This window comes from Gavialis gangeticus, unplaced genomic scaffold (genome assembly GCF_001723915.1).
Source record: "Gavialis gangeticus isolate Ggan-Ray unplaced genomic scaffold, GavGan_comp1, whole genome shotgun sequence".
NCBI classification, from domain to species: domain Eukaryota; kingdom Metazoa; phylum Chordata; order Crocodylia; family Gavialidae; genus Gavialis; species Gavialis gangeticus.
The window spans coordinates 160,183,889-160,189,587 of record NW_017728992.1 but is presented as its reverse complement, the minus strand read 5'-3'; the positions used below and the strand labels follow the sequence as shown (position 1 = coordinate 160,189,587).

General features: G+C 37.1%; 1 protein-coding gene across 4 annotated transcripts in view; it reads right to left on the bottom strand.

The window, feature by feature from the left end:
* VPS13B (vacuolar protein sorting 13 homolog B) overlaps positions 1-5,699 on the bottom strand; it is a 1,046,600-nt gene that overhangs the window by 886,550 nt on the left and 154,351 nt on the right. For 2 of the 4 annotated variants that reach the window (XM_019527993.1, XM_019527992.1), the window contains exons 1-2: positions 5,562-5,689; positions 2,904-2,991 (exon numbers count right to left, since the gene is read on the bottom strand). In XM_019527993.1, coding sequence (XP_019383538.1) covers positions 2,904-2,991; positions 5,562-5,654 — 181 coding nt within the window. In that variant the 5' untranslated portion in view covers positions 5,655-5,689. Of the gene's footprint in view, positions 1-2,903; positions 2,992-5,561; positions 5,690-5,699 lie in introns of those variants that run through there. The other 2 variants (XM_019527996.1, XM_019527995.1) reach the window with 1 other exon arrangement.

Genomic DNA, 5,699 nt, shown 5'->3' with positions numbered 1-5,699 from the left:
TCCCACAACACAGACAGTAGCCAGCATGTAGTATGCTAGCTAGTGCTGTGTAAGGCAGATAGGACAGTGTCCGCTTAGGGCTTTTTGGTAGCAATCAGCAGCTCAGATGGTAATGTCCCTGCATTCCTTCCTTTGGAAAAGGCAGACAAGGTTCTTTGAGTAAATCTGATATCTTTTATTAGCCCAACTAAATAGTTGGGAAAAACATTTCTTAGCAAGCTTTTGGATTTAAAAATCCTTCATCAGGCCGAGGAAGCATCTGCAGTTGGTGTGTGCTCTTCCTGCATGGCATGAATAGTAAAGAAGCCAGAAGCTGGTATGCATTTTCCTTTGGAAAAAGCTATTTAAGAAGAGCTTGTAATTAATGAAGCTTTGTTTTCTGATACTATGTTCCAGCTAGTGGTTTGCAGTTTGCCAGGGCAGCTGTTTCTGGTCCATAGTGTTCCCCCCAGACTCAGGAGGTACCAGTCACTCCTGTTTCACAGGGTGTTAAATGCTGATAACAGAGCTGATAAATGCTCTGTTATCAAGGGAGGGGACCCCTCCCTAATTAGTGTCCTTCCGGGGCCTGGCCATGCCCCCTGTCAGCTCAGCCCTGTGCAAGGGAAGGGAGGGCTGCTCTACCACCCCCCAGCTTCTAGCCTGAGTCACTGCACACGTGCCTACACTTCCAGGATGTCTGTCTGGTTACAAAACTGATTTAGCCTAGCCAAGTTAGACTAACCTGCAAAGATTGAATTAATACAGTCGCAGGCTTTTTGAATGTCTGTCCCTAGCCTAACCAGTTAAGTATGCAGCATCTTTCACCCCTACACTATCTACTTTGTAAATTAACTGTACTCCTTTTAACTGCACCAGAACAAGGAAAGAAAAGAGATGTTATTAGAAGCCTTTAAAATGACAGGAGCTTATCAGATTCAAATCTACCCTCTCCCTCCACTTTCAAGGTTTCTAATAACAGCCCCCAACCAACTACTAGAAGCTTTGAAACATTAATGTAGCTACTTTGTGCTGGAGCTCCTAATTGACAATGATGTATACTTAATTATCATCATACTTAATTATCATTACTTTTAAATTCAGATTAGAACACAGCACTTTTTTTTTTGTTAACTTATTCAGAGAACACTGCTAATTTTTCTCTGTTGCATTTTCTTGGCAGCATTCTTCTATAGTTCATACCCTGCCTGTTCACAGGCTAAAGCAATGGAGGCATTATATAGCAAGGCTGCATGTATATGCTGCTGATCTCAAACAGAAACAAAGACAGATGAACTGACTTATTCTCACTTAGAACCAGTGGGGGGAGAGGGGGAAGGAAAATCAAAGCTAAACCTAGTGTCCACATTTGAACAGTTTAACCTTTTTCAACCGAGGACAATTTTCTTACGAATAAAGTATTTTCTTTACAGATATATCTGTTTACCGTGGCCCTGCTGATATCATATATCTGTCTTTTCAAAAACATTTTTTTAAATAGCCAATTACAAGTTCTGCTATATGGAGTGAAGAAAAGGCACAAAAAAGTACTCATTTTTGGCAGGTGGAGGGAACCAGCAATGTACATCAAAATCATTGATAACCACTATGATATCAGATAACAATGTTGATTCTCCTACAGATGGAACAACTGGTTAACCAAAAAGGATGGAGCTACTGAGTATTAACTTTACATGGCATTCACCTAGAGAAAATGAACCCATTATCTATGGCAGAATATAAGTTAAATAATTACTTGTTACTAGTATACACCTCCAAGCAGAGCAAAGAGTGAGTTAGTCATGTTAGTCTGAAGTCAGGCAGAATAGATTTGCACCTTAAAGTCTAACTATATATACACACGTGTGTGCGCGCGCACGCGTGCAAGCAAGTGTAGTTAAGTCTTTAAGGTGCAAATCTATTCTGCCTGACTTGAGAATAACATAACTACCCTTTTGCTCTGCTCAGAGGGAGATACAAGCAACAAATAATTATTTAACTTATATTCTCCCAGAGAGAGAGATAGCATAAACTTTCATGAGCAGCAGGGTTGCTTCATCAGATGCTGAAGTAAGCCTGCCCCTTTCAAAAGCTTATGCCACGTCTCTGCTTTAGTTAGTCTATAAGGTGCAAACCTACCCTGCCTCGTGTTTTCCTCAAAGGAGTAGGTGCTCCTTACTAAACCAGATATGCTGTACACTGCCAGAACTAGAAGGAACTATGGGAATCTCAAAAATGGCTAATACTTGGCAGATATCTATATACATATGGTTTAGGGCAATAATGCCAATAAAATCATCACAAACTGTAAAATTAATTAAAAGATAATCCTTCTGCCATCTTCTGCGCAGCTGCAAATTCTGGCATCACAAGAGAACATATTGGATTGTCTACATATTCAACTCAATAATTCTAGGTTTAACTTTTTCATTCTGTACATTTTTCTCATAGCAGAATTAAATATATGCAAACATCAGGTAGAAAATAGATTTGCTTTTGAAAAATAATGATCTTGTCATGCAAGCTACATAAGCAAAATAAGAGAAGAAAGCACAAAAATATTACTTACTCTATACATCTGAATTATTCCTCAAAAGATTTTTTTTAAATATTAGCGTCAGGATTTTTAAAAAGAATATGTTATCAAATGTGAAATTTTAAAGACATTCAGCCTTTGTTACACATGAAATCAGTTTTGTTTCTGGTTGTCCAAAATAGCTTTTCTAGCCCTTTTGAAGGGAGGAAAAAAGGGTGAGAATATCAGGAATCTAAGAAAGCCCAAACATGCAGATTAAGCCTCTCTAACAAGGAACCCCAGAGGTAAATCTAAGGTAAAGTAGAGGACAACTGGTCAAGGACCAGGTGGCTCTGAAGAAGTCTTTGTTTATGTTATTTAAGGGAGGGAAAACAAAGAAAAGAGGTACCTTTGCCACTGGTGCTTTCCATTGTATACAAGTAATCCATATAGAAAGCTCCAAACCTCTGCATTCCAGCTATCTCCGTGTATGTCTCCTACCAACAAAGCAAAACAAATAAAGAAAACGTTGTATAAGGAAAGAATCTTAAGATTACAAACTGATAGGGTAGCATGAGAGACCTATATGCTTGTTTGGATTTGTGCATCAACACATGGACTGGCTTATCAAAACAAAGGACAGAGGTTATCCCAAGGAATTCACCTTTCAGATAGGTAATGTAACTTCTATTGCAGGCCACACAAAAGCACATCCATAATTCTGCTGGACATTTTGATCACTTTACCAATAACATCAAGTTAATTAGTACCTTTAATGGAGTGAATATACTTCACTTGACCTCTCACATCACAGGAATCCTGTCTAATAATGTACTCTCAAAAACTAAAACTAGTTAATTCTGAAGTATCTGGGGGAAACAGAAAAGGTTGAGGGAGCAGGGAAGAGTGGATAAACAGAATGAATTTTACCTTAGCCAGTAGAAAGCAAATATCACATGACCAAAATGCTTTAATATACCATATTATTAAAAGCATGCTTGTTTATTTCATCATAGAAGTGACAGAACCACATAAAATTAGAAAAGCGTTATTTTTAGTATAAGGAAATTTATGAACAAGTATAAATGTTCTAAGTTCTGGGCTTTACTAATTTCAGTTTACTGTGGCACCATCAGATATCCATCTACAGTACTGCTGCATTTTCTTCTTGTTGCTCTAAAACAGCGTACCTTAATAACATACTACTGTCATGAGGCTGAAGTTTGTGGGGTTTTTTGTTTTGCTTTTAATCAGAGCAGCATGAGAACTGAGTTGGCACTAAAGAGTTTCTTCTATAGGTTTTTAGTAAAATTAACTGCATTTAAAGATCTGTAGCCTTTTGACTCCTAATGTCTACCTCTTCTTTTGAAAATGGGATTTAGGGGTTTTGAAATTTTTATCCAAAAATCTGGAAATCTCACATATTTGGTTTTGAAGAGTTTCCAGACACTCTCAGCAATTGAGACCAAAAAAAATCTAACAATACACATAGGTCTCCAGCTCCTTGCCACTACTCCCAGAAAACCTCAAATATTCTTAGTACATGAATCATTCAAAATCCTAAAGAATAAGGAGGATTTTTAAAAAAAGGATGAATTTAAGAATAAAGCCACAGTTACAATTCAAAAGTATGAAACACTTGAGAAAAAATGAGCTAGACAAGTTGTAGTACAGTTCACAATGGCTAAACTGTCTTTTGGGGTCTATTTTCTTAATCTTCCCTTATAGCTTCTAGCTGTAATTTTCTTACTTCCTTAAGAATTTTTTTTATTTTGACCTTCCCACCAAAAATATGTTAGATCTAGTTTTCCATTTTATACTAGAAGTTTTCTCTGAATCACTCAACTCTGTAGGCTTTATAAGTTATATACATTTTGTTAACTACTGTCATACTCCTCTTCTCCCATATACAAACACATTACAATTATTTTATAGTTTCTACTTCTTTGTATAAGACCAGAAAATAATCATCACATAGCAAAGTACAGAAACAATATGGAGCATTACTGAATCCTAGCTGTGATAGATATAAGAAAGGGAAGCACAAGCAGCAGCACACTTATCTAGGGCCACTGATGTGAAAAAAAAACCAAACCAAAAAAAACCAGTACTTTACTGGAAAAGGAAGTGCATCAGTTTGACCCAGCTCACCCAATATTGACAAATGAATCAGCTGTTAGACAAAAGTGCCAAAAAGCCCCACTGAAGGACACAGTCTATATATACGTTAGATGAGGTGGATCAAACGAATGCAATGCCTCTTCTGGATGTGTGCTGTGCTCAGTAAGGGGGTGTGCCAAGCTGAAACTAAACTGCTGGTTCCTTCCCTTCTCCTCACCACCCCACAAGCAGCCTAAAAGTCTTATCAGAAGAAAATACCAATGGTGAAAATAAGATTCAAAAGGGCCATATCTTTAAAAGTAAATAAAGGTATTTCCTAATACAAAAAATTGATTATTTCACCTTGGGCAAGTCATTGTTAAGCATTATACAAGACAACATAAGATGATGTGTGTGTGAACATAAGATGATCTAATGCACAGTGAAGCAGTATATTGATATCTGACTAAATAGCTATTGTTAGGTACATAGTATACAGCCTTGCTGTCACAAAAGATACAACAAAATTACCACCATTGCTTGTAAGCATCTGAAGAAAATAATATATATATTTTCTAGAGCTGGGCTCTTTAAAACAGTATTACCCCTCTGTGGTCATAAACCAGTAGTGGGTTTGAACAGCATTTGCTGGTGGTCTGTGAGAAACTGAGCATATGTTGGCACATTTTCAAAAATTCAGAATTCTTTTACAGGTACCCAGGCTCTAAGAAAATTGGTAAGAATACAGCTGAAAATCGGGCCACCTGACTACATGTCAAGTCTTCTTAAATTATACTTTGCCAAAAATATCTATTTTGGACCAAGTTTACCTTTTCACCTCTGGGACCATTTTCAGAATAAAAATAGGTAGTCAGCACAAGAAATGGTGACATTATGCAGCTCTTACAAAATGCACATATTTCAAAATCCTTTAAAAATGTTAACAAGAACTCATTAATCCCCTGACCTTATGATGAGCTGCATCCAAAATAAATTCTGCACGTATACCATTGTTTTCTGGACTTCTGTAATCAAATAGTGAATTAGTAAGGTATGTCATTCCTTTTGTGCTCAGATTTTCTCCACAAGTGAAAAAGTAGGCCCC